Genomic DNA, 27,618 nt, shown 5'->3' with positions numbered 1-27,618 from the left:
GAAATGCATTTAAACACCAATAGTGTGTTAGCATTGTCAAAGTTTGTTTTTAAGGAGAAGAGTTTATTTTTATACATTTTCAAAAAACACCTTTCTTTTTAATATAGATTTTTAATAAAGTCACATTTTTAAGATACCTCTGATTAGTAACGTCATTTTGACTTAGTCAAAGCCACCCAACTTCAATTGATTGATAATACCTAAAGCTACTAATAGAAAAAAACATATTTTTTGAAACATTTTTTAATTTTTTTTAAAAAGTGAGTTGTCTGTTTCTGCAAATGAACTCTTCTTGTTTGTTTGGCTCCTAAATGATGAGGACACAACGCCAAGGTTTGTCCATCTTTTCATGTCATATGTGTTTGATGTTGATTAAAAATGATTTCATGGTGTTATTGCATGAAAAGGTAAATCAATCATTCTTTTGGATTCTAAATGGAGTTATCTTAGTGAGGTTAAATATGCTCTGCTACAATCAAGAATGGCCATACTACTACAAGACTGCTGTATCAGCTCCATAAGTGCTTTTACTTATGAATTCTTCAAAAGCAGCTGATCTATTTTGGTTGATCTTGCTCCACTAGTATCAAGAAAAGCTCTATCGTTACCTGCGTTTGACTCGGTATACCATCATGTCCTGTTGCAGAGACTAGAATAATACATTGGCATCACAAGAGCTGTATTAAGTGGATTTAAATCTTATGTATTGAAAGGATGTCAGGGATAAGTCATCCATGCATACCAAAGTTAGTCAGTGATTTCCTCAAGGTTCTCTGGCTCACCTTATAGATGCTTCCTCTGGATAGTCTCACGAGGAAACACTATACATGTTAAGTGTTATGCAGACGATACTCAGTAATACTTATCAATGCAGCCAGTGTTAAGTGCTTCTCTCATCCATCTGACCACTCAAAGCTCTTTAACACTACATGTCACATTCACCCATTCACAACACATTCACAACACATTCACACACTGATGGCAGAGGATGCTAAAGTAGGAGACCATCAGTATCATCTTACCCCACTCATACTCATTCACACCTCTGATTATGTCACCAGAGGGAATTTGGAGTATGTGATGGCGGGAGCAGGGATCGATTCCCCAACTATCCAATTAAAGAGACGACCCACTCCACCACTGAGCCACAGCTCCCCTAAAACCTTGATGATCATAGATAGTTGGAATATAATAAAGCTCCAATGTTTTATGCTGTTAAAATAGTAATTCTTATATATTTGGTTCCCTTCTCTAGCTGACTATATGTGCTCATGGAGAGAGAATACCACGCACTTCCTGTAACATAAAAGCTTTACTACCCATTAAGAGCAGTATAAGACCATCATACAGATTCATTATAGATTTATATTGAGTTGACAGATGGGTATATGAGCTCATGGACAGAACCTAATGCAATATACATCCAGAGAAACTACAATATTCATCTAAGATGTCCATGCATTTTCATGTGAGCCAGTCATTACTAATTTAAATTTAACATTCACTATGACAGCTATCAACATTTGTATATACCAATAAAATGAGTCTTTTAATTGAAATGTACCGAGCATGCCGGTCCCTCATGTCCCATTTTGCTGTCCCACTTTTCTCATTACTTTTTCCCGGGAACATTTGGTTTTTGAAATAATTGCTTCCTCCAGCTTTGATATGAAGCAGCTTTAAAAAAGAAATTTCACTCTAAAACAAAAACTCTGACATTGTCTCTTGATTATCTCGATCCTTTGATCTTGTCCAGTCAGAAGAATATTTTCCAAGTGAGCAGCTCTCGTCCTAAACTGGAGCTCAGTATCCACAGCAGAGGGAAAAACTCTCTATTCTGTCTTACATCAAAAGGAAAAAGACACGGAAAACAAATGTTGCTGCTATTGAAGTTCAGCACAATCACCCTGTCTCATCTTATCAAATCCTTCTTTTATGACAGACTAAGTTATCTGATCATGAGTAAAGAGGGCAGTTCTTGTTCTCATCGTGGAAAAAGACCATTTCTCCCTGATCCGTGAAGGACAGACAGAATTAATAAGATGATACAGCACATCTCAGCGTAGCACTTTAGTGGCAACAAGTCGCAAAATAAACCTCAGACAGTTCTTGGGGTTTTTTCAGTGAAGGTGTTCCTGTCCTTCAGATTACACTGAATATAACCAGCTGCTGTAACTCCCATTAAAAGGACCATGCCAGTGGATTTGCATACATTTTCAAACCTACAAAGAATCACATATGCTTAACATCACCATTCTGCAAACCGTGCTAATTTGGCTCAGGGTGGATTTTTCAAAGTATCCATTGGTTTCTATGCAAATATGAAAACACTTGCAGACGTTTTCTTTCAATTCCACACTTGGGGAATACAAGCACTCCATTGGTAAGGGTCATTGATCGGCCATTTGACTTTCATTCCTTGAAATAACTTGAAATGAGGGGAAGTGCTTCCATAGGAAAACGAAAGTGCAATTTTAATTCATTTGAACAAAACAACAAAAGGCTCTTCTGGTCTTACTTTACGTCCATTTTGCATTTACTTTATGTTTGTACAAAAACAATCACTCTGTGTTCAATAACTCTAACTTCCTCCACTTTTGGGCATCATTTCCCACGCTGAATAGGAAGGTGATTGCGAAACAGCGTAACCACTTCACATCCTGAATGCTGTCCAAGTGATAACACAACTCTCCTTCCGTCTCTGATAGCCCTCATCTCTGTTTCCCTCTTCTAATTTCTACTCAGAGTTGGTGACTTTACAGATAAACAACTTTTCCTGATTGCATTCATATCTCTTCGTGATTGACAGCTCCTATGATGTAATATTAGAGAGTGACCCACACCGATGGAACACGTGTCTATTTTTGGTAAATCTTCTTCAAGCCAGACTGAAAAGGTATGAAAAAGTGTGAACTGTAAAAGGGCAAAAGTTCTGTAAGCTGTCTGCCGGGAGATGAGATGCTGCTGCTGTTCATTGACATGTTTCCTACCATAGTGAGACTGATCAGTGGCTGAAGTATGCTTCCAATGCCAGCAGACATTCAAGGACAAGCAGGGAGCACCACTGGGGGATTGAGTGTGACTGAGCGTTGCAACAGATTAGCTCTGCTTGTGACAAGCCCACTTATCCTTGCAGACAGGTGTGAAGAATGCTCTCGCCTTGTGGGCAAAAGCCACTGGTTGACACGGCTCTTCTCCAGCGAGACATTGTGCCAGTATTAACACTGACTTACTTTCATATTTGCTATCTATCCTTTGTCTGGGGTCAAAAAGGTGAAAGTGTAGATAACATAGCAGGTTGACGGAGGGGAGAGCTCTCACTATACGAGACCTGGGCTGACTCCTTCAGCAAGGTGACAAAGTTAGAAGAGTTCAGAAGGCAGGCGGCCTCAGTCTGCAACATCAGGAGTGAGTCATGTGATAACAGAGCCATGGTGTGTTGTTATTTCTTTTGTGATCTAACACCTCAAGCTCTGGGCTTTATTTCCTCCTGCATGGATCTGTTGATTGGCTCTCCACAGGCTGAGTTCACACACAGACTTTCTCATAAGTAACTCCCCAATGAAGTGATAACAATTCTTCCAGTCGCAGGAAATGTAAAGGAAGTACGCTTTGTGATCCAGTCATAGAGAGATAGACTCATAGTTGAAGATTTTTATCCAGATTCTTCGTGTTTCCTGTTGAAAATCTTTAAAATAAAGCTGAGTGACGACTACTTAAAGCAGGCATGTCCAAAGTAAGGCCCGGGGGCCAATCGCGGCCCAAGGTCCATTGATTTATGGCCCCAAGCCTCCATCTTTAATTGTGTTATTTATAGCACAGACATTAATCACCTTCTAAATCATCTGTACATTGGCAGTTTCTTTCAAGCGCACAAACAAAACTAAAGTCAATCCAGAAACGTCTCAAAAAGCTTCATATGGACAACCTTCCTAAAGTCAAAGCTCTGGGAATTCTGCAAGACGGCAATAAAGAAGAAACACAAGAACTCTTAAAGTTGACAGATTTTCAAATGAATGTTTTCATCATGATGTGAAAATGTTCTTGATGAACACTGAAAGTTCAGAAGACACAAAAGAGGACACAAGACGATATCACAATTATGAAATTGTACAGAAAAGTCCAAATTTGATGCATAAAAATTCTTCAGAACGCAGTCCTCCTGCTGTGGACGATCTGGACTCCAGCTGATACGGACGTGCTGGACTCCAGCGGCAACAGCTTCTACGACTCGTCTCATCACTATCATCTCTCTCTCTTACTCCCCTCTATCTGTCTTTCCAGACCCAACTCGGTCGAGGCATGATGGCTGTCTAACATCAGTCTGGTTCTGCCTGAGGTTTCTGCCTGTTAAAAGGAAGTTTTTCCTCACCACTGTAACTAGCTAAATACTGCGATGTGCAATGCTCATGATGGATTAAGGTGGGGTCAGACTGAGTCTTACCCTGTCTTGAAGTTGGGTCTCTGTTCATCATTTGACATAGAGTGGTCTAGACCTCCTATGTTTGTAAAAGCGTCTTGAGATAACGTTTGTTGTGATTTGGCGCTATATAAATAAAGATTGATTGATTGATTGATTGATTGAGGAAAATAATTATTTTGTTATAAAATGTTGTCTGCTGGTCAGAACAGTCTTAAAAACAACACCAAAAGAAGTGTGAGGAAATCCGTTTTCCTCCAGAAGAAGATACAGTTTGCTAATGTTTACATGGCTTGTGGAGAACTGAGGACTTCCTAGTTACTGTTTTATTGAGAAAAATTTAAAATAATTGTTATTAAATAGAGATTTCATATATAACTTGTATGATTCCTAAGTTTCAGTAGGAGACAATGGCCCTGAGGTATTCAGACAACATCAAATGTGGCCCTCTTTGAAAAAAGTTTGGACACCCCTGACTTAAAGGATCTACACTGCATTTAGCACCGTGCTGATGCGGCCATGTTTATTCCAAAAAGATTAGCATTCATTACAGCTCATTAGCTTGCGTTTGGTCTCAGAAGTGTCTATTAAACAGACACCTGATTGCACGAGTGGATCTTTCCTAGTCCCTTGGATTATCTGGTACACCTGATGATGTAGCTCGTTTGTTGCCCATGAGTCAGGCTGTGCACGCTGCCCTGCTGTGCCCTCAAGTTGGCTTCAGACAAAGTAATGCGGCAGACACGAGGCCTTCGAGAACGCCTCATAAGACATCAGCGAAAATGCATCTGCCTGTCTGTTCATTAGCACTCCATCACCTCAGAATGAAGGCACATAAACTGAGAGAGAAATAGTGCCTGAAACAAGTGTTTAAAATGATGGCTGCTCTTATGCGCTCTACTCGAGCGTACCCAAGGGTAAAATTAGACATGGGGAAAATGACCTTAAAGTGGCGCCTAGCTTCATGGCAGCCTGGCGGGGGTGCACTTGTGAAGTGATAGAGGTAAACTCAGGGGGGTTAACTTTTGAAGGATTGCAGTTGTGCAAAAGCTGCCAGAATAACTTTCTCCTCAGTGTCTCATCCCCGAGCCAGACTTAAATTACAGTATCACATACGGAGCGTCATAAAGTCCTTGCTGTTTTAGCCACAAGGACAACACTTGATGTGTAAGCCATTTAGTCACAAATCATTTGTTTTCATCAGATTCTTCCAGAAGAGATGCAGAAGAAAAAAGGTTAAGTGATGAGCAGATGATTTCATATATGACCCTGATCCATTAGATCAAGTGAGGAACATTAAATAGCCTGAGCAGAAATTGCATTTGCCATACAGAAGAGCACAATGACATGAACACAGAGATTGGTTTGGCTTCGATGTCCTGCTTCCTGCAGAGTTGATTTGATAGCATCTTTTCTCCTCGTTCTACCCGGATACATGAGCTCGCCTCTCAGAGATATAAGCGTATATAACTTGTCATTTAAAAGCCTGTGAAAATGCCTGATGTGATTCCCCTTCTTCTTGCCTGACTTCTTTTTCGCCACATGCTTTCAAGGAGAGGAAGGGGATCAGAGATTCCTCACTGTCAGGTGGGATTTGAATAAATGGTCCTCTTCAAAGACTATTTTTCCTCATTTGTCTCCAGCGGGCTGGTTCATTTGTTTGGTAATTTGGAGCAGGGGTGAGCAGGTTTGACGGGGGATGCAGATGAAGGAAAAACATGGAGAGAGGAGCTGAGGGGTTACTTCAGGTGCGTATGAGGCTTGTTGAGAGGTAATGGGCCAACCAGGACTACTTAAGATTTATTGAATGGACAGACAGGGCTTGACCTTTTGTTAACTGGTGGCTGTAATGGGCTGAAAGAGTGCACATGACACTGCTTTTTCATAAGAGGGTGCACTATGGCAACCCTGATGTCAAAGATCTATATATCAACATATATAAATATATATATCTATATATATATGAGATATTTTTTCCGAAGTCGGCACTGAAATGGGATTTCGTGTGCCTCTCTACAACCTGCATCAGCTGATAAACGTGAGCAGTGCACCGTGCACCGTGCATCTCTTGAGAGCTTAAGGAGGTGTGGTTGTGGGATGTCTTGAGAGCGACCCAGGCTTAGCTGGCATGCTCAGTGACACATTGCTGTTATTCAGCCAGATTAGTGTTATACCATCTTCTTCCTTCACATATCCAGCCATAATCACGAGCTGTCACAGCCGTCACAGAGTCGGGGATCAGTGTGCAGACAGGTCACTGTATCAACTCCAGCAGAGCCAAAACACTTATTAAATCCCTCTTCCCTCTTTAATTATCTGAGTGTCCTCCAGAAGTGATGCAAGCCACCCTGTACTTGTGACATGCTGGCAGTGTGCCCGATGACAGCATGCATGTGTGAGCCTGAAGCGGCTCTGCTCTCACTGATGGTGGCTGATGAACAGAGAGCTGAGTGAGCATGAAATGAGGTCGGAGTGAGAATTATCAAAAGGTGTTTGAATGAGCCCCCCGTCTAAGGTACGGCGCAGTTTAAGCCATCGCCCGGAGGAGTTTAACTTTAAGAGATGAAAAGAGAGCAAAGCCAGGCTGGCTGGACTACACCGGCATGAGTCTGGACTTCATCTCCTGATTAGATTCCTGAAAACAGAGGTTACATGTTGTCAGGGTCTGTATTTATGATGGATGCCATGCGCCTTTAGCTACACTGAAACTTTCCATTGTGTTGATAAAGAGTCGCCTTCTGCTGCAAGTGGATAATCAGATCTAAACCACAGGTTCACACTTTGTATTGCAGAGCTTTGACACAAACTGTTCTGTGAGATGAGTCCTGGATGTGTGAAGGCACAATTTTCTGTTAAATGTCCAATATCACTGCTTATAAAATCCCCAGAAAGCTTCGGCTATCTGAGCTCACTGTACTGCCCTCACTCGTCCCTGTTTGCTGTATGAGCTCGTTCCCCGGTCTTTGTCTGAATATAGTCTTTTTTTTAAATAAACTTTTTAATCTAAACTTATTTAAAAGTCTATTTTAGGGTCTGCTTCCTTCATATCTTCAAACTTACATCAGACAGAGGAGTACAGGAACTTCTAATCTCTGGTCCAAGGACCTTTTCTTCCAGCCTGTTCCAAAGGTCAGAGCTGAGATGTGAAAAAGGCGTTAAAGTTTGCAGCTCCCTGTACTTTGAACAAATAACAAAAATAGGTGAAACTGAAGGATCTGGTCTCATAAGCTCATTTCAAGCTGCTGTTGAATGACTTGGAGTCAGACATACCTGGCTGTAGATGTTCCTCTTGATATGTATATGATTGTGGTCCAGTTGTTTCACTTTTATTCTGTTTTTAAAGTTTTAATATCACCTCTTGTATTATGTTTATGTGGCTGCTCCCTGTTTGTTGGAAACCTTGTCAGCTGGTCTGCTGCCTGTCGTTGCCAGGACACTCTTGAAAATAGATTTTTGACTGAACAAAATTAAAGCTATGAAGAATTAGAACCATTCACAGACATTTTGGTTGAGCTGTTTATCTGTTCTGTATATTCTTCAGCATTATTAAAGCAGCATAAAGCCAAACATATTCTATTTTTGACTCTTAAAAGAACAGTTAATACACTTATCAGAGGGTTTTTTGAGGTTCTTTAATGGGGAAAGAAAGGAATCCTTAAGAGGTTGAGGTTTTTTTGACTTCACCCCTTTTCAGTAATTCTCTAAGTTAAGTTTTTTTCTTTCATTTAGATCATTGAGTCACAACCTTGGGGTTCAGAATCAAAGGGTGGTCGCAAATTCTGGGGTAAATGGTTGTGGATTAAAATTAAAATTAAAAAAACGTATTAAAAATAAAATTATATATATGGCTAATGGTTTTTACATCACAGTGCCTATTCAATCACTTTTAAAGCTCCACATGATCACGCCTCTCAGTACATCATTGACCTTCATACCCCGTGTAGGCCTGCCCCATCTCTGATCTGCTGATATGGTTTTGCTAGTTGTACCCAGAGCCTGTTAGAAGATTAAGGTCTGTTGGGCTCCCAAACTCTGGAATGAACTACCTCCTAATATCTGGCATGCTTTATTGGGTCTCTACTCTTAAATCTGTTCCTAAAACATCCTTTTTTGTAGAAAGGCTTTTAGATCTGTGTAAATTTTCACTCTGTGTCTTTATTTTCTTCTTCTTGTATTGTTATTATGCATTTTATTGTTTTTTTTTCTCTGTCTTTCAAGTTTTTTATGAAGCACTTTGTACCTTTGGAAAGAAAGAGCTATATAAATAAAGGTTATAATTATATATTATTACCTGATCCTCCGGTTGTGTAAGATGCTTGATTCTGATTGGTCCAAACCCCCTTGCAACCCCTTAACAGTTATTAACTTTCCCTAACATGAGCAACACCAGAGGCAAACTGATCACATGTCATGTCAAATCAAACAATGCGTTACCGGTCTCTACAGAGAAATTTTAACCATGAGCCGTGGTGATGATAGCAGCAGGGTTCAAAGTTGTGACATTTAACTTGTTTCTTTTTAAAGGTGTGTGAACCGCAGAGATCAGAGGAGAAGGAGAGCTGAATGAGGACAGTTTCATGTTGAATCGACCAGAACAGGGAGATAAGAATCCATCACCATGGAACGCTAACTGACGTGGAATCACTGGGACTATTTTTTAAAAACTGTATACATACATCACTTTAAATCAATAAAAAATAATCTTTAAATACATTTTTTTTGTCAACATGTTTGTAGTCCCTTTAGGGTGGTCAAGACCCCTCGGCAATAACCTGCCAACCATACATTGTCCCTTACTCATTATTTCTGGTGATGTCTTTTGTTTTTGCACAGTGTCAGACTGGCAGTGTGTTTCCTGCCTGACGGCTGCAGGTTCTAGTCTGGCTCTGGCCATCATCATGGTTAAACAGGTGAGGGGACACCTTGGATTTAACTCTCGAGGGTCATGACCAAGTGGCCAAAGTGACCAAAACAGCGCTTTAGAGACAGATGGGTGATGTCACGGATACTACATCCATATTTTATAAAGTCTATGGTCATGACTTGACAAGGTTGAGAACCACTGCTGTAGATAACCAGCCTGAACAACATATTGAAATAAATTCATCATATTTTTTTAAATCCAGAAAAAAATCTGAAAACTGCTGAAGTGTATTTTAAATGTTTGCAGCTGAAGAAGTCAGTGAAATAAAAAAAAAAAGCCTCTTTTTCTTGCGTCAATACAAAGCCTCTCTTCCGATTGGTCAGCTGTGATTTGTTTTGTAATGTTTCAAAGTCTTCTCTAACTTCTGCCATCACCATAACTGACCTTTGGCTGGGCTTCTTTTCTTTTCTTTGGAAAGCAAAGTCTTTCATGCCCTACTTAGACTTCTAAACAGACACATTGTGTTAGCATCAATGTCATCACACCCTGAAGATGTGGGGTAGGAAAATAAAAATAATTGAAAATATAAATACGGTGGGATCAGCAAAGAGAAAGACTGACAGTGAGTGTGAAATCCTGTTTTCTCTCAGAACACACTCCATTTAAAATAGAATGTAGAGGGGAGACTTGGACGGCATAATCCTCTCTGAAAGGATACAGAAAAACAAAATGGCAATATTCCATAAGATGGGCTGCATAAATTGCCGGAGTATGCATTAATAAAAGACATATATTGTAAAAGAAAGCACATAGGGGGCTTTAAGGTCATTGGTTTTTAATAGACACAAGCTCTGATCACACTCAACGGCTGATTTTTGTTCCATTTGCTAAACCATCTCCACTAGTATCGGTCTGTTGGCATGTGGAGTGCTAAGAGAGGCATGCCACACACTGGGCTCCAGCTAGGTATGATTGAATAACCTATTAAATGTGGGCAGTGACCTCTTAAGCTGGCACAGTGCTCCAAATGTTTCATTAATCTCCCAGCTACTTTTAAAACAATAATTTACTCTAATTTTTCTTCCCCTCTGGCCGGGTGCATTCCAGTCACTGCCATCGGGTTAAAGAGAGGATTCATTTGCTGTTTGATTTATTGGTTTACTCAGTGTATTATTTCCCCCACCCATAAATTGAATCTATTAAAACAAATGTCAAACGCATTAGTAGCTGCTAATGTCACTGCAGGATGCTCCAGGACAGACATAGATGAGAGAGCACAGAGAGAAAAGGGAACTATATGATTAACTTTAACCTGCCTATGGGCGATCCGCAGTGAAGGGCTACTGGAGATCAGAATGAAACCTCTGAGAGATGATTCTAGGAGTCTAAAATGATGCATGTATGTAAACTCTTACTCAGGCTGCTGGTGTATCTGCATTTCTTGAAGTTATTTTTTCCATAAAATGTGGGTTTTACATGCTTTATAAATTAATGCATGCATTGTTTTATTGGATATATCTCTCTGAGCTCCACACAGTGGAAGGAAACACTTCAGAGGCTGGGATCAGAGAAACTTCAGTTCAAAGGAAAACCAGTTCTGTGTTTTAAATCAAGAGAAAAATAGAACTTAGTTATGCTTTTTCTTTTTTTTTTTAAATGTTCAAAGCAGAATATTTTCTCCTTTTAAGTGGTTATCATTTTACAGAATTAATGTTAAAGGCACTGTGAGGAGTTTTTACTGATTTTGAAGCAGTCTCAATCTTCTCCTGACACCTCTCCGTGACCTATGAAGTAAAATGAGATTATCAGTAATAAAACTGGTTATGTCTCTGTACTGAATTTTAGTGTCTGTGTTTAAAAAAGCCAAATTTGTCGATTTTCATCCCTCACTCTGAAGTGTCTGTGTTTAGAGCTCTGCTGGTAAAGTTTGGCTGTGAGAAGTAACTTATCAAGCAGGAGGAGTTTTTATCTTTAGATCATTTTGTCCTAATGGCTGAAACTGGAGCAGGATTATCAAACAGATGTACGTTTTCTGTTGAAATTGGATTTAAGACAGAGAAACTCTCCAATCAGGGCTTTGCTAGCTAAAAGAGCTGAATGGCTATGAACCGAATTTAATGTTTATGCCGGCTTGTGAATGCTTCACTGCTCTCTGAGATCTAAAGAGTTAAACCGTGTGCATAATTACATTGTTCAGACATTTATTAGGAGACCGGTAGCTCCAGGTCTGTGATGGGTAACTTTAAACCGGTACATCTGCTCCCCTTTTGTAAGCTAATGTTGTATCATGGCCGCCCGTGATTTGTAGATGTAGAGGGAATCTTCATGACACCGGCTTGCTTGCATAGTAATGCATTCATTACAAGAATCAAAACCAGTATCAAACAAGCACCCAGAACGCTTGGGAGAACAGCTCTGTGACTGCAAATCTGCTCCCAGAAGTCTGTTGACCAACACCTTTTATAGGTCTGAGAGCCAGTGACATAGCCGACGACAGAGCACAACTTATCTTAACATCTGGTCTTTTATTGTACTGTCCTTCAGCTCTGCTGACTTAAGGACCGCAAAAACGTGTCCCTGCAAATCACAGAACAGGAAAGGGGTCTCTATCTAAATGTCTCTGAGAGTCTGAAACAACATAGTCTTCTCCTTGACTTGTTTTATGTCAGATAATTGTTTTATGTCAGATACTTCACTAACTCATGGTGATAAAACAGAGTTTACAAAGTTTGGTTGTTGTTACATTATGATTAATAATTTGATGTAGCTACAAATCAACACATGACCTCATCACTCTGCATCCTGATCAAAAGTTGTCTTTAACAATGACGAGTAGTATTAAAGAGAAGATCTTTCTTTAATTTGCTTCTACAACAAATGCACGTTTTGGCAAGAGACACAGGTGCTCATGGGAAGTTCAGTTTTGACCCCCAGGAAAAACACTAATAAATTTGTTCAAAGAGGTCACCAGAGTCTTTAAATATACTGAAAGCAGAATATCTTCTCCATCAGTCCAATCATTTGACAGCATTCATTTTAAAGATTAATATAACTGATGAATAAAACCTATAAAGTGCTAAAAGATCCCAATGGTGACACTGCCCCCCCTCCCGTTTAATGGATTCATCCATTTCTGAAAAATGTATCTAATTTTGTATCTGGAGCTTTAAAATCATCCCTTTAGTATGCAAATTCATGTTTTCTGTGATGAAGAGATTAACATCTCTGATCTGTTTCAAACAAAGCTTCAACCCACAGCCTGTTAGCTTGGAGAAACACAAAGACTGGAAACAGATGGAAATGGCAAGCTCGCCAGCTAAAACTGAAAACTGCTGTTTTAAAACTTCCTTTTTTCCAACAGATTAATTACACTAGAGAAAGTGATAACAAGTGAGCTTTTGGGACGCTGAAATGTGGATTTAACTCTGGGGCAGATGTTTAAAAAGCATATTCCAATTACCCAAAAATTCCAAGCTGGAGTAGCAATATTAATTTGCCTTGAATTTAGAGCCAGGGCTCAGAGTTCTGACAATATGACTGTGAGAAGAAATGATAGTCAAATCAAAAAGTGTTAAAAGCCAGTCAGATTTTCGAGATACCATTTGACTAATTTAAGCAAATGTGGAGGACGAGCTGCAAAAGCACGAACGCTCAGGGGAGAAAATCCAAATGATGAGGAACAAAGGCAGTTTGCAGGATGTAACCTTGGATATGGGTCACCGTGCAGCAGCTGCCCTCCATCAACGGCCTGCATGACGCCGATGAAATGAAGCAGGTAGGTAAGAGACATCCGTTCCATCTGACCCCATGCAGCTCGGCAACAACCGCTTCCATTAACTTTCACCATAAAACCTGAGGTTGGTCCTTGAAAATCAGCACCAGGCGCTGTTCACCGGGCTATTTTCACACAGCCCAGCTCACATCTGTATTTTCTTCAGGTGATTGGCCAACACTTCAACCCTGGCCATTAAATGAACAGGTTTTTCTTTACTGCTGGACTCTTTTCTTCCTAACACCAGGAATTGATGTTTCTCTAACATCAGAAGTGCCACTCCAGGTAGCTTTTAAATTATATATTTCATCTGGTTAAATTCATGTTACATCTGGCAGACATTTTCAGCTGACATCTTGGAGTTAGGTGCATTAATACTGGAACTATGATACAAAGGCAGTAGTTTTGACATTTTTTAATTTTCCCAACATTTCATGCTTTTATTTCTTCCATTTATTTTGCCTTTGCTAAGCTACATCCTATCTTTGGCTGTAAACTGAGACCCTGGGACTCATATTCCCACTACAATCCAGTGCATGATTCTAAAGAGCGCACATAAAGGAGGGTACTTTGATTGTGATGATACAGCTTAGCATAGTTTTCAGTGCTTGGCTATTATTATTTAGGTATTTAACTGATTATGACCACCTATCATTGTTTAGGACCCCCTCTCAGGTCAGCGCTGTACTACCCCTGATCTAATAGGACATGGACTGCACTAGACTTCTGAAGGGTTGCTGTTGTAACTGGCACCAAGACGTTAGCAGCAGCTCCTTTAAGCCGTAGAAGTTGTGAGGTGGGGCCTACATTTGTTGGACTTGGCGTCCGACAAATCCCACAGATGCTCAGTTGGACTGAGATCTGAGGAATTTGGAGACAAACACTTGTTGTCACATTCCCCCAGGCCACCTTCGCTCATTGGAACACAGAGCACATCTCTCCCATGTTAGCTTCTCTGCACTGGCTCCTCGTGAAATCTAGAATACAATTAAAATCCTTCTTCTGACCTACAAAGCTCTTAATTGTCAGACCCCTTTTTATCTTAAAGAGCTCATAGTGCCTTAGTACCTCTCTGGAATACTACGCTCCCAACATGCAGGCCTGCTCATCGTACCTAAAGTCTCTAAAAATAGTATGGGAGGTAGAGCCTTCAGTTATCAGGCACCTCTCCTTTGGAATCATCAACCAGTCAGGGTCTGGGAGGCAGACACCCTCTCTACTTTCAAGACTAGGCTTCAAACATATATTTAGAGCTGGCTCAGGTGTGGACCAGCTCTTAGTTATGCTGCTATAGGCTTAGACTGCCGGGGGAACTGACAGTGTTGTGTGTGAATGCACAAAAATGAGCGCCTTCAGTATAATAGCACCTCACAGGAGCTCTAAACAAAAGAATAATAGGTATGATGTCATTTAATTGCCATAGGTTCTCTGTCTTAGTACTTTTTCCACATTAATTAGAATATAGATTTTTGTAAACAGACTGTTCTTGCTACCTCCTCTGAAGCGATTTCATTCCCCTCCCTTATACAACAGATCTATCTATTCTCAGCGTTTTCAGTGATTATTGAAATAATGTCCTAAAAATGAAGGGATTGTCAGAATGACCGCTGTGGCCCTATGTTTATTAGAGTTACAGTGTTAATGTATGTCTGTTATCACGGGCACAGTGATATTCAGCTGTCAGAGCCCCACTGCTGAGTCCATGCATGCTCCCCGGACCAGCCTCCTGTAACAGATCAGTGTGGCAGCATGATGGGCCTGTGTATTCCACAGTGGTTTCCTGAACTGGGGTGTAGGGGGGGATTCAATTTGCTGCAGTATGATCTAATCTGAGTCCAGGCAGGTGATAAGCTCTGCCGGTACCGCTGGCTTTCCATGCTTTCCGGAGGTAAGAGAAATAAAGCATGGCAATAAGTGAGTTTACCCGATTGATGTCACTCAGTGGCTGATAGGGACTGCTGTGGGACCAGACTTTAGTGATACACAGGATGATCTAGAGCTGACCTTGGGCAATGGATAGCTCACATAATAGTCTGCTTCAGAGCTCAGCCCTTGGGATCACTTATGCACCAACATTATCCGACTGTATACATATGCTGCAAAGCCTGAGCGCAAGGTTGGGAGAAAGAGAGATATCAAAAGTATATGTGGCTGCCCTCTGCTTTTGAGCGCCAGACGGAGCAGACTGTCAAGGTGTTGCTTGAAAAATGATGTACTATTGGTGTCATTAAAAGGAGCCAGCTGAACAGTAATATGAGAAAGTAGTATATCATCTGCAGTGGATCCAGTTCTTTATCCACAGCAGCTTTGTCTGAGATGCAGTAAGTGCTTGGCAGAGCGTGTGAACGGTTCTGAATGTAGATATTAATCAGGATACGGTGTTAGACAGCTGCCACCCTGGGAGCCCGCAGCTCTGGTGTCAAATCCCCTTCAGCGATCACAGAAGGAGAGGGATACTCTGCTCTGGGAGTGTGCGTCCCTGAGCATCACACAGTTCGCGACTGATGTTTTGGCAGATGCCCTTGTCAAAAAACATCATAATGCAAGCTGCTGGTGTGAATCAGACCAATCTCCTGTGTACCCTATGTGACAGAGGTAGCAGATGTACATTGGAAGTACCTATTGTGATGCCGCCCAGTGGGAATATCACCGCTATGTGGAGTGTGAGAGTTGTAGAAAGAGAGGGACTGTGGCTAACAGCTAATGCTGGGAGTGGAAAGCTAGAAGAACAGGAAGAGACACAGACTTGAAAGTTGATAGTCTGTGCTGTGGGGCAGACATTAATTTAGTGGAGGTTTTATGACCACATACTGATCGATAGCACATTTAGATGGAGTGGGGGGCCTTGGGTCTGGACTTAATTGTTCTCTGTGCCTCTCATCACTTCAGAATGCATTTGAAAATCCTTCTATTCATAGGCGAGCGCTAGGGTTAGACTTAATTGCCTTCCATGTGTGGCAAGGTAAGAGATTAAAAGTCTGGCGGCATCGCAGGGAACAAACAGATTTACTATCCCTATTTGTCAAAGTGGAGCTGATAAAAATAGAGCTATTGTCCAACACTTTGGGGAGACAGAAGTGTTTCTTTTTATTTGAAATATATCAGAACCCTAGAACACATCAAGAAGTACGGATTAATGTACTTTTGTTTGTTTTAAGACTTAAAAACACTTCAATCAAACTTCCAGAGCTGTTACCTTCAGACACTGTGAACACGAGAAACAACTAAATGAACTCCCCCTGCTCACTGTAGGATTGAATCAACCACAGTGGGGCCCCCTCTACAAACTGGTGTCAAAATCAGCCTTCAAACACTCCTCTCTGGGTTTACACTGCTTGATATCATGAGTTGGAGGCGTGGGAGTCTGATAATTACAACTGTGTGTGTGTGTGTTTTTTCCGTCTTCTTGAGAACTCCCCTGTTTACGCATTAACAAGTGCCACGAGTTAATGAAGACGAAATAGGTGCACAATTAAAACGCGGTAATAACAGCTGCTTTGACACATACAAAACACCTTGAGCAGTCGGGAGAGTTAGTTATGCATGCAGTTCTAACGGACAGAGTTGTTATGTAAAACTGCCAGTGTTAGGAAAAACGGAAATCTCAATGGTCCTTCTCCAAGTCAGTGCAAACCTGAGAAAGACGCTAATGTTATGGATGAAAAAAGAATACATAATGCATGATTAAAAACTATCTGAGGTTCTGATAGGTGCTCGTGCATTTTGCTGAGACTTGCACGAGAGCAACAATACCACAGTCATGTTTATGCAGTGCATTTGATTCTGGAGACAGAAGTCTGTTGGCCTAGCTTGGAGGAAATACTGGTTCAGTCATTCAACTCATGTTGTATTGATCAAAACTTACTTCAGCAGCAGAACATTGTTTGTGTTTTGCGTCCTCATTACTCTATGCAGATTAATTTAACATGCAAAAAGTAAGTAGTGATGACTTAATAAATAAAACCCACTTTAGTTGGAGCTAACAGGTGGATGTTGGGGAGATGGTGGGGCTGAACGTTGAGCACAGCACTGATAAAGGGCAGTAGTCACATTGGCAAAGTGAAGCTAGAGACTGGAAGTCCTGCAGCTTAACTAGACCGCCTCATTTAGAGGATGCTTTGTCAGGTGATTGTAGGAATGATGCAAGGCAAATGTGAAAGTGATGCAGCTTTGTGACCATTATTATTATTATTATTATTATTATTATTATTATTATTATTATTATTATTATTATTTTATTTTTATTTTATTATTTTATTTTTATTTTTTTCCCATTAACTTATCTCATGCTATGCACCCCAGTTGAGGTACTGCATGTGGGGATGAAGAATAGAAAGGGTGGAGTATGATAAAAAGTTAATGGTTTTTGTGTGTGTGTAATTGTCAGTACAAAACTTTGAATCTGTCTATCTGTATGCTGATTAATCTGTCTTGTTCCTTTTATTGCTGTTCTGTTTAGGTGGTCTACTTTGTAACTGTTGTGTACAAGGGGATTACCTTGTTGTATGTCACATTGGTGTAACACACTTCAAAAATAAAGATATATATATGTAAAATAGTGATGCAGCTCGGGTTGCCTGAACTAGCTTGCAGGGGTCGCTCCATAAGCAGGAGGAGAATGCTAGCCTTGTTAGCTTACAAATTTGAATTGGTGTAAATCATTAAAAAGGAAATTATGTGCAAGTTATGATCTACAGATGTGATGTTTAATAGACTTTGTTGCCTTTGTGAACATGGATGGCAGTTATTCTAGTATCAGATAAGGGGCCACATTATGTTTGCAGTTAGCGCCACAGTGGTGTGGACATGACATCTGAATGTAGTGTCTAAGCAAAAAAATTATATTCGATCCATATTTTACTGAAAATTCATTGTTACAGACTTTTTAACAAGAGAATCCCTTATCTTACAAATTCTACCTCAGACCTCCCTCTGATTTCAGATATTTCTTTTTTATTTCTAAGAAAGTAAAAATAAAACAACAGATTCATTTCCCCTGCACCTTCAGCAAACATGGCCCTCTTGTGCATCTCTGCAGCTGCTGTATGCTCTGTTTGGTCATGCTCAAGCAAAACCTATTTAAGTGGGACTTGGTTCTTCTGATGCTGTAACCATAGCTGATGCACATGAGAGGGGCTGAGATGTCAGCTGTCACTTAATCAATATGATCAGTGCATGATGAGCTACTGTCCGTGTCAGATCTGATCCGGGATCAGTAGAGTGTCCTCCAGTGATTGAACAGAAGTAACGTCAATACAGGACATGGGGTGAACCACTGGATACAAACCCATGGAGTTCCAACAAACAGGACGTCCTGGATAATACAGAAAAAATTGGCAACCATAATCTCAAAGGCTGATTCCAGAAGTTTTCATCTATTTCTAGTCTTTGAGTCCAGAGAAGCTAATCTGTTTCCAGCTGCAGCTTGAAATGTTCAATAGATTTAAGAGTGGTTAACTTATCTAATGCTCAGCAAGGACGTGAGTAAGCATGTTTTGGAGAATGTTGAATAATCTTTAAGCCATTAAAGTAAAAAAGAAAATGTAGCCAGCCAACCTTCCAATTTAAAGTTGGAAAAAGTGACTTGTGAAACTGCCCCCATTAACTGGATTTCAAAACTGCTATCATGATTTAAAATTAAAGGAACTGCTTTTTAAAGCCTTTCTTCTAATATGTATTTTATATTTCTGTACAGTGATATATGATTCAGTAAAACCAAGCTCTCTGGCAAAATGGAAGCTTCATAGTCAGACCTAATGACCAGCCTCCAGGTTGCTGTATCATGCAGTCGGTGAAAGCCAGACTAAATCAACTTTGCCTCTGAGAAGTGTTCAAGCCCAGACTAAAACTCCAATCTGCTCATTTAAACGCTGTGTGTGCGCCCGGAGTGTCATGGTGGGGGTGGACTGTGACACACAGAGACACACTGACACACCCAGAGAGAAGTAGAATAAAAAAGATGACTAACCTAACCCACCTGAGCTCGGCTCACAGGGATCAATGTCCTCATCGTCGCTTGGACACTCGGCTGACGCCACCAGCAAGTCGTCGGTTGTCTGAAAGAGAGAGAGAGAGGAACACATAAGAACTGTGAGGGTATGAAATGCTTCGAGGTATCAATGGGGTAAGATGGCTCCCACTCAGAACTACCAATAGTGGCGTTTCCAGAGGGGGTTAGGTTAAGGAGAGCGGCACAGATGAGATGTGAATCCAGACAGCTCCACTGCTTGGCTGCTGGATTTATCTGTCAACACGGTCACACGCTGCCTGGCACTGTAGCAGCTGCTATACCGCTTTCCAGGCAATGCTTTCCTTACAGAAATGAGATCTGATTATTGGGGAACAGCAGTGGCTAAAGTTCACAGCACAATTGTCAGCTTGCATGCTCAATTTGTGCTGCAGTGTGTGTCTTTGCATAGCCCTTCAAGGGATTGTTAAGAGCCATCACGAAACACCTCTGACATTTAGAGGACAAGCAGCCATGAAAGCTTAAAAGAGAGATTGGAAAACAAAGGGCAGAGCAGCAGAGGTTTAAATCAATACTTTTTCTCTTTCTGTGTGATTCAGTATCTCTTTTACAGACAAAGCATCCAAAATAAACCCAAACCACGGCGTATTTGGTGGTGCTTCATTATCCTGCCACATCTACTCTCATACTAAATCCATTGCAGACTGTTTGAAATGCACTTCCTCACCTGCCAAACACTCTACAACTCACCCTCTCGGAAAATGGGAAAGGGCAAACAAAAGACCAGAAAAAAAATTGTACTGTAAAACATTATACTGCAATGTTCTTTTATAGTCTTGCTTCAGGCCATTTGATCAGCTCTGCGTTAAAGGTCATTTCATTTAAGCATGGCAGCCTCTTCAGGGCTGGGTTAGATTTGCTGTTATGGAGCCGTGCTAAGCAGAATAACCTGCTAGTATATATATTTAGCCTCTGCACCTTTACTTCTCCTTTTTGTGCTAATATTTTGAAATCCCCAAGTGCATGCTTGACAATATTTATTGTACTTTCAGGGTCGATACGCAGGGGTATGCATGCATGTGACAGTTATGAAATAAAAGAAGGAAATAGGGGTTTAAAACGCATTAGACTGCAAATATGAAGATGGACCAGAGGTTTTATTCAATTTGTGCTTTTATTTCTAATGTTTGACTGTGCATCCAAATACATCTGCAAGTTGGATTAGTATTGACTCATCATAAAGAAATTAAAGGTGATGTCATTTGCTTATCATCCATTTGGCTGGGTATAATGTGATTCTACTGCGAGTGTAACATCATTTTGACATTCTGTACACGGACCAACATCGTCTTTACATAATAGACCTGGAAATGATAGATCAAAGCCATTAAGGCAGTTGTGTTGGAGGGCTGTTTTTGGTGCATCTGTGCTGGGTGAGGCCCGGGGAAGCCTTCCAAATGTAAATTTAATTTGCTGTGCATGAGGCTGATATACAGTGTCGGCCATCCAGATGGCAAAACCGCCGGATCCTGGAGTGCCACATCCATCACTTCAGCCTTGTGATTTGTTTTTCCTGGCGGGAGATCTTGACATGCTGCACTCACTGGCAGAGGTGCAGGAATCAAGGAATCAATACTCCCTCTCTCTCCCGTCTTCCAACCTTACCTCTGTCAGTCTCTCTCCCTACCTCTCCCAGCCCTCCTCTCCACTCCTTTCAACTCCGTCCTTCAGATTTATTTGCGAGCGGAGAAGAGGAAGCAATGTGACGTGGGCGTAAGAGATGTAGGTTAACTCCCTATAGAATCACCTGAGTGGAGGTGTGTGCCCGTTCATATTTATATGTTTCCTGCTCCACAGTCAGGTCATAAAAGCTACAGCTTGAGGCCTTTATCTCCATCAGCAGCGTCACATTCAATAATGAATATGGATATTTGTTTATCTCCCTACAAAGGAATCTTTGATTTTATGATTAAAGGTGCAGACATCAAATCCAGGAGTTTAGAGATGAATTCACTTCTTATATGTGTGATTAATCTCTGCTTGTAAACACAGAGGAGCAACTGGTTTGCAGTTTGGGATACAGTTATGATTTCATTTAGATCTGACCTTTCAAATTTTATTTCAATTTCATCCACACGCCCAGAGAACTATAAGAAACTGACCAAATGTAACACTACCTCTTGATCGAGACTTTCATATCAGTGACAGACAATCATAATCTATAGTTTCATTATGTCGCCATAAAATAATACCCTTCTCATTTCTTCCCTTAAGGACAAAAGCTAGATCAGTGTAACTGTAGCTGTAAGCCACCTCGGAGTCCAATTCTAATCAAAGTATCCACACGATGCTACACCTCTAAATGAATCCTGCATGCATGCATGTGTGTGTGTGTGTGGTGGTGGATTGTGGGTGGTGGCGGGGTGTAAGCCTCTGAATCAACACGAAAATGAATTCACATGTTAGCGAGCATCACTCTGCCAGCATGGATTAGTGTGTAGGTCAACATTTTGATGTGGTCATGACCTGGTTGAAATCCAATAACATTACCAATTCATGGTGTCCTCCAACTACGCTTGGCTTCTTTTTCACCCGTGACAATTCAATGTGGTGCTATGTGAGGGGCTTACCATGCAATTTAGCCACAGTGATGAAAACTGACAGGTAGCCTGGCTGGAATGTTTGAAAAGGACACTGAAATCTTTTCTAAAAAGGAGCTGTCCCAAATATCACAGGATTCTGGCTCGGCTGTGATTCTCGGCTAAATGCAGGTTTCCTTCTTTAAATGGCTGATTTCTTTGACTTTTCCTTGAAATGCTGTATTTTTTGTGTTCGGTTCATTAGCTCAGCAGAGTCAGATTTACTGGTGCGATGAACATCATGACCACAGGAAAGCTGCTCCAGTACATAGGCATATAAACAAGATGTACCTGTAGTTCATTTTATGAAGGCACTTTTAAAGATGCTAAAAGCAAAAGGCTCTGGGCTCGCAAAGCATCATTAATCTAGCGGTAAAGTGCTGAAGCCATGGTGAACCTACAGCACAGCTCATTTATCTGCCTCTGCTCAGAGCAGCAGAGAACGAGCTCCTCTGAGACGTACTGAGAGAACCTGGGGAGACAGTTGGGAGCATGAAACTCAGAAAAAGTGGAAGAAAAAGACACACTAGAGAGAAAGAGAGAGGAATGTACAAAATGTATGCGAATGTTCATATTTTCTACAGGACATTTTCAACCTCTGGACATTTGGCATAAAAGTTTTATATAATGGAACCTTTTCTTATTTACAACATGTTGGCTTTGGAATTCAGTAGCAGAGAAAACAGCACGACTTCAGCCTCTGTGGAGGATCTGCAGCCTCTCAGTTTCTAACCTCATTATCCATGCGGTGATCTGAGTGGGCAGGGATGCTATGGTAATGGGACGCTGTGCTAATTGGCTGCCTAGAAGTTGTCTGAAGGGGAAGGGTGCAGAAACCTTTGCATATGGACCAATCTATTCACGATAGTGGAGCTTTGAGCTGATGAGATGGGAGGAGGATGAGAGAGTGGTAAGACTACTAGCATGTATTTGAATGTAGCATTTCCTCAAGACTCCATCTAACCCTTACCGCCCTCCCCTTGGAGCTCCTCCAAAACGGCGCCCCCGCTCACATGCACAAGCGCCGCTGATTCGCGACCATATGATCGTGACAGATACAAAACCGGTCCTCAGCACATCCAGAATCAGAATCAGCTTTATTGGCTAGGTATGCTTGAACACACAAGGAATTTGGCTTTGGTAAACTGTGCTCTCTTTGTACAAAGGCATAAGAATAAGGCATACAAATAAAAATATAAATATAATAATAATAACATCAACTATAAACACAAAAAGAACAACAAATAGGCATGACTAATATGCACAGGCTAAAAAGTAATATGATAATAGTGCAGTGGTGGGTAGTGTAGAGGTAGTTTTACATTGAAAGAGTATAGTAGGTGATAGTTAAATAATAAAAAATATACATTGTATATTTAGTAATAATAATAATAATGCATTTTATTTATAGGCGCCTGTCTTGGCACTCAAGGTCACCTTATAACATTAAAACAAACAGAGTTTAAATAACAAACAGGAAATAAAACAATTTAAAAAGTTTTAAGTGAATGGACAGAGGAGTTGTGGTCAGATGGAGTAGGCCAGTCTAAACATATGAGTTTTGAGTTTGGATTTAAAATGTGGGAGTGAGTCAGTATTACAGAGGTCAGGTGGGAGATAGTTCCAGAGCTGGGGGAGCAGAGCGGCTCCCCATGGTAACAAGGCGAGCAGGGGGGACAGTGAGGTGGATGGAGGAGGAGGATCTGAGGGTGCGGACGCGTGTGGCAGTATGGAGAAGGTCAGAGAGATATGGAGGGGCGAGGTTGTGTATGGATTTGAAAGTGAGGAGAAGTATTTTGTAGTTGATCCGGTCTGTCATGGGGAGCCAGTGGAGCTGTTGCAGGATGGGTGTGATGTGGTGGATGGAGGCGGTGCGTGTGATGAAACGGGCGTCTGAATTTTGAACCAGTTGTAGTTTATGGAGGGTTTTGTGGGGGGAGGCCAAACAGAAGGGAGTTGCAATAGTCCAAACGGGAGGTGACGAGGCTGTGAACAAGAATGGCCGTGGAGTGGGGAGTGAGTGAAGGACGGAGACGGTTAATATTGCGTAAGTGGAAGTAGGCGGACTGGGTGACGTGGTTGATGTGGGAGGTGAAGGAGAGGGTGCTGTCGAGGATGACACCCAGACTCTTAATCTGAGGGGAGAGGAAGAGGGGCGAGTTGTCGATGGGAATAGAGAAGTTATGGAGTTTGTTTAATGTAGATTTTGTGCCAATTAGAAGAAGTTCAGTCTTATTGCTGTTTTGCACGACCTCAACTCATGTCTCACTCAGCGGTAAGAAAACACCGAAACATTATTATAGTGAAAGTTAAAAACACAAACAAACATGAAATGTACGCGCAGGAGGCGGGCAGAACGGCAGGACGGGATTTGATTGGTTTCAAAAATTGGACTCTTAAGGCGGTGATTGGTTGGTGTTTTCCCAGGTTTACTCCAGCTGTAGATAGCAGCTTTTTTTCCACTCTTTTTTAAAGAACACATTATGTATTGATTGCCATCGGGACATAAAGATCATTTTAACCAGTATAACAAAAAGTGGATCTAAATCTGACTACCAACCCCAGCTTTAAGATGAACACCAGAGCCTTCAAGCTGTTGCACCAATGATGTAGAATAATGCATGCTTATCACTTTAAATCATGTTTCTCATTCATTCTAATTATCAGCTGTTATATCACGTCCAAAACTATCATGCATGCCACAAGAATATAAGGAGCAGAAGATGAGTTTCTTAGATTAAACAGGAGTAACTTTCGTCAGATTAAATGTGTCAGTCAGGGTGATTTACAAAAAGCTTTACTATCTGTAACACAGTTAGCAGTTAACATGTGCATGCTAAGTTAGCCCTTTGTGCTTAAAAGCTATGAATGAACTAACTTTGGCTTCAAAAGGTCGACTCGTGCTTTAATATAACTGAGTTTAACTACCTCGACCTACACAAAAAACTCCACAGCTGAGAGTGGATCATCAGAGGCCATCACAAAACTCCTGCAGCCATAAATAAACAACTTCTGTTGACTCTTAACACCCACAGCGGTCAATACTTGGCCGACGATTGATGCTAATGCCGAGTGTAAACTGCTGAATAGCTGCCGTGTAACTTCTTGAACGATTGGCTTGTTTAGTTTGTTGCAGAATCCTTTAAATAAATATCACGCTCAGTTCAAACCCACAGACAGAGGAGTTTACTGAAGCTTAAAAGAGGACAATATTTAGAATTTGGATAAAGACAAAATTCTGATACTTAAATATGTTAGCTATTATGTACACAAGACTCTTGATTATGCATTCATTTGGCTCTTGTGGATGTGTGTTTCTGGAGGTTGTATGTTCCCCAGGAAGAATACTTCTCACTGCGGTTAGAAGTGATGGGGCTCCTAAATGAATAGAGGCTGTAAGGTTAAGTCTTTCAGGATATTATGGTAAAGTACAGATATCGACTGACCTTGGCTCACACACTGATTGAACCATTAGGGGATGGGGACCAGGGAAGTCCATCCTGACTCAGCCAAAGGTGCTCTGGTGCGTTCTTAAACACTGTCATGCTTCTTTTCGATCTCTGAGGATTGATAATGGTCCTCCTTAATGAGATGTCCGGGCCGAGCCATGGTCTGCATGTGTTACTGGAGCTTAGTCAGCACAGTCTCATTCAGCCGGACAGGTTATCTACAACCCTACACACACTTATCTGTTCTCCACTAATGCCTGTCTGAACACTGTCTACTGCTCCTCTCAAATAACTACAGTATGGAGTCTGCAGCCTCACTTAGATGTACTACATCTGTACACCCCTGAATGCATGTTTTCCCCTCTTAATCCTGAAGCTGAAGGAGGGGGGGACAGGGAGGGGGGGGTGCTGCTCTTCAGAGAGGCTGCTGTGCACTGCTGCCCGGGCGCTCGAGAGCTAGAGACACCTTCTCTGTGATAACCTGTCGGCATGTCTCCACGGAGAGCCGCGGGTTTTCACATTGTTTTCTCTGCGGTCTAATTTGATGAATGCTCTCTGGCACACAACACGTCTCTTTGGAGACGAGCTGAAAGTCAGGAGGACACTGAAGGCATCTGAAGGGTTTATCCGAAGCATGCCTCTGCTGTCCTGGTAATGTATTCCTCTGAGGATGCTGGCTGTTTTCTTTCGCCTTGCTAGCTTTTTTTTTTCTGGAGTAAGCCCTGTTTTTGTCGAAAATAAGCTCTTGTTTTGTAGCTGCTCCCCTTGTTGTGTTGCTGATCGGTGACAATAAGAAAATTGATATTTTTATCTCAATGGCCATAATCTGTTGCTCATTATAATCTGCTGTGAATCCCAATACTTTTTTCAGGATGCCAAAAAGCTGCACTATTATCAGACAGTAAATTCAGGCTTGATTGAAAAATCAAAGGGAAGATGGCTTACAGATGCATCCTCTTCTCATATAAAATCCCATTTGTCTGCTTAATTCCACACAACACTGTCAGAGTTTGCCTCATAACAGATCTTTGTCTGACTATGTCTGATACTTTACGGCCCTGTTTGTACCCAAACTGCTCTCAATACATCAGCTGAAGTGTCCTGCTGGATCACCAATCCTCACGGGCCGTCAAGATTTCAGACACGAGGAAAGAATCACAGAAACAGATGTGTTGAAAAAGTGAAAATCCGAAGACTGCTGTCTAAATATGACACAACAATACCTCTTTTGTTTTCCTTCATGTAAAATATTACCTCTCATGTTGTCTTTTATACACATATTTTGTTGTTATGCCACTTTTATGACAAGAAAAGAGGTACAAACTGAATTTCATGATGTGTAGAAAACAATGCAGAGATCTGATTAACTTTGTTTCAGAGTATCACTGAAAAATATGATTTCTGATCCATGAAGCTAACACGCACATGGCTATATCATCAATATGATACGGTACACAATTATATATCATATAATTCCAGGTCACACAGGTATGAGCACATCACTCCAGTGCTCTCCTCTCTTCACTGGTTGCCTGTTCACGCCAGAGCAGATTTTAAAGTGCTACTGTACTGCTGTCTCTTAAAATTGTAAATGGTTTGCCACCCTCTTACCTCACCGACCTGGTGGATCCATATGTGCCTGCTCGGGCACTTCGTTCTCAGGGGGCTGGTCCACTCTATGGAACAATCTCCCTGTCGAAATTTGGTTGGCATGTTCAGTTGACTTATTTAAGGCAAAGCTGAAGACCAACCTGTTTACTGCTGTTTATGGCTGATGTTTCTTATGTTGTGTTGTGTCTTTGTTTGTTATTTGTTTTTAAGCTTTGTAAAGCACTATGATCGAAAGCACTCTATAAATAAAATATTATTATTATTATTATTATTATTATTATTATTATTATATTTGTCTTGGACACCTGATAACTGAAAGTAAGTTAACTGCCAATGCATGGCTCCCGATGTGATACTATACAATATGATATAATCTAATATGATATGATATGATGCAATGCAATGTGATATGGCAAGATAAAAATAATATATAATGCAATACTGTATTATTTGATACAGTAAGATAGACTTGATATTATATGATATTTTGTCCTCTTGGGGGAACTTTGTCTCAGACTTAAACACTGCACACACTCAACTGCTTCCAAAATAGTGTCACTGAATAAAATCATTACAAATAAAAATCACATGTAAACAAGAAGCAGCTTCATGCAAGACTGGGTTGCATGTAGGGCAGTGCCTCAATGTATTGAATTGCTAACAGGTATTGGGGAATTGACCCAGAACACTTTAGAACAATTGTTTGTTTGTGTGTATGTGAAAAGTCAAAGAAATGCTGCAGCCGTGTTAAATCAGTGCTGGATAATGCCCTCACTTTTCATTTATTTCCACTTCCACAAAGTATTCCTGCATTGAATATATTGACGGTACACTCATGATTCCATTTTAACCAATCCTGCTGCAGTAAATGCCATTCATATCTCATCAGTAATTG

General features: G+C 40.9%; 1 protein-coding gene across 4 annotated transcripts in view; it reads right to left on the bottom strand.

Annotated features, from left to right (window-relative positions):
* LOC117811937 (neurexin-1a-like) overlaps positions 1-27,618 on the bottom strand; it is a 404,484-nt gene that overhangs the window by 3,860 nt on the left and 373,006 nt on the right. For 3 of the 4 annotated variants that reach the window (XM_034682434.1, XM_034682438.1, XM_034682435.1), the window contains one exon: positions 19,025-19,112. In XM_034682434.1, coding sequence (XP_034538325.1) covers positions 19,025-19,112 — 88 coding nt within the window. The remainder of the gene's footprint in view (positions 1-19,024; positions 19,113-27,618) is intronic. The other variant, XM_034682436.1, reaches the window with a different exon arrangement.

Source organism: Notolabrus celidotus, chromosome 4, assembly GCF_009762535.1.
Source record: "Notolabrus celidotus isolate fNotCel1 chromosome 4, fNotCel1.pri, whole genome shotgun sequence".
NCBI lineage: Eukaryota > Metazoa > Chordata > Actinopteri > Labriformes > Labridae > Notolabrus > Notolabrus celidotus.
This window is presented reverse-complemented; position numbering and strand designations above follow the sequence as displayed.